Below are 2206 nucleotides of genomic sequence, written 5' to 3' on the forward strand. Positions count from 1 at the left end.
AGAGAGAGAGAGAGAGAGAGAGAGAGAGAGAGAGAGAGAGAGAGAGAACGAACGTGTGCAATCACAGCATTGCTGCAGGCGCTCTCAGTACTCAGAGACTAAATGGCAACATTATTTTACTTTTGGGAAGAATTTAGGGAAATTCAACTGCACTCCCAGACAAACCCCTCCAGGCTCTCTGTGTGCGCGTTTCTCTGCAGCTCTGTTGTGATTTTGCCTCAACAAGCTGGGCTTTTATTGTTTTTTAATTTCCTGTTTTGTATGCCAACGCTGTTCTGCCATTTCTCTGGCACCAGGGAAGCACGTCGTCTTCTCCTCATCTATCCGGTTCATTATTCTTCTCTCACTGCCACAACGCTGAGGAAAAGCTGTGTGTTCATCTTCAGATAGGGGTCACTTTGCACCACATGCACACACATGTACACACATGTACACACATCACGCATTCGATTATCCTTCATCATCTAAAATGAATGGACTCAATCAGTAATTACCGCATCAATAATTGAGCCGACTTGTCTCTTTTTGAAAGATATGGAGAGGCTCAATGGCAAACACTCCAATGCACAATGAATGACTTATCATCCGTTCTTTCTGCAGATAACTAATATCCTAATATCTTCTGTTCCCCACCTCCCTGCATCTCCTTTCAGATTTGTGCCAGGCCAAGGTGTGGTATTGTACCCCCAGATCGGGGATAAGTTGGACATTGTGTGCCCCCGCGTGGACGGCGGGATGAGCGATGCCGTGGAGTATTACAAGGTATACATGGTGCCTAGGGAGCAGCTGGAGAGCTGCACCATCACCAAGGCCGACACGCCGCTGCTCAACTGCGTCAAGCCCGACCAGGACGTTAAGTTCACCCTCAAGTTTCAGGAGTTCAGCCCCAATCTATGGGGCCTGGAGTTCTTCAGGGGGAAAGACTACTACATCATCTGTAAGTACCCGTCCCTCCCTCAAGGGATCATCAATTAGGCCATGCATTATGTAAGTGGGAAACAGCCTCCTTACCAGCAAGGTTTGAGAAGCAGCTGTTTGTGACGTACCTGTTTGTTGTGCGGTTGTGTATTTTTCTCATTCTAGTCAATCACTGGTCAAACTGAGGTGGTGAACTGCTTTGCTGGTCTCACAATGTTGTATCGGCCAATTACAATTATTTCTTGAATAATGAATGGAACATCACAGATTAACGCTAAGGATTAGGGATGCACTGATACTGATATACTCATACTTATAAAGCTACTCCGGTGCAACCGCACCCGACACGTTAACCTCTTGTCAGTGGAGCTGAACAAGCCGCTCAGCACAAACAGTTTATTGTTACAGTCCCCACTTCACTCGTCCGGGACAGTTAGCAGCCAGCAATGTTGCGTGCACTGTCGTAGACAGATGCAGTGATTCAGTCCCCACCGCATCAATTAGTATCGCTGTGAGGTTCTCTATCTGCCCGTGCGCTCTCTCAGGGTTTCCGCCAGTGCATTGCAAGACCGGCGTAACGTTAGAAAGTGCCCGGTCGAGAAAGAGAGAGAGAGAGAGCGTGAGTGTGATGATGAGCATGAAGTCAGCAGTCAGCTGACCTAGCAGTGCAGTGTGTGTACAGTTTAGTTATTGGTGAATAAATGCGACAACTCCTCAAGACCTGTGAAGACACCCAAGCTACGTCAGCCAGCTGATGCATCAAGTAAAACATCATCATTGACGTTAGCAACAGCTCCGGCGCACTTAAGGTGAATTAACCTTGAAGGTGCACCAGATATTTCCCTGTATGTGACAAGCCACTCCTCTGGGTTCTGCTCAATTTGAGTTACTTTTTATTTTTATCATTTCTTTTAACTGGTTAACTGATAGCACAGTTAAACGGGTAATTAGGCCATTAACATCCCTTCTGCAATGTTAAAATGCCAGCAAAAGCACCATGTTGTTAGTTACACTCAGAAAGGGTAATTATATTAGTACACATAGTGGTACTCAATATCGACAAGAGCTTAAATGTGAGTACTTGTACTTGGTCCGAGGATTATGCTACTTTTCTTCTTTAAAACATAAAGTAAATATTGAAGGTCCATTTGAAGTTATGCTATAAGTCCACTCAAGGGAATCTGTAGTGTATGCAAGTCTTATTTATTGTGGTATTTGCTTATCTTTTATCATATATATATAGATAGATAGATAGATAGATAGATAGATAGATAGATAGATAGATAGA

At 44.5% G+C, this 2206-nt stretch overlaps 1 protein-coding gene across 1 annotated transcript in view; it reads left to right on the top strand.

Annotated features, from left to right (window-relative positions):
- The window catches only part of efnb2a (ephrin-B2a), a 26964-nt gene that overhangs the window by 11544 nt on the left and 13214 nt on the right, over positions 1–2206 (top strand). The window contains exon 3 of the mRNA XM_031869966.1: positions 654–937. Within this exon, the coding sequence (XP_031725826.1) occupies positions 654–937 (284 nt within the window). The remainder of the gene's footprint in view (positions 1–653; positions 938–2206) is intronic.

The sequence above is a fragment of the Anarrhichthys ocellatus genome, unplaced genomic scaffold (assembly GCF_004355925.1).
Source record: "Anarrhichthys ocellatus isolate YVR2014 unplaced genomic scaffold, GSC_Weel_1.0 scaffold50, whole genome shotgun sequence".
Lineage (NCBI taxonomy): Eukaryota > Metazoa > Chordata > Actinopteri > Perciformes > Anarhichadidae > Anarrhichthys > Anarrhichthys ocellatus.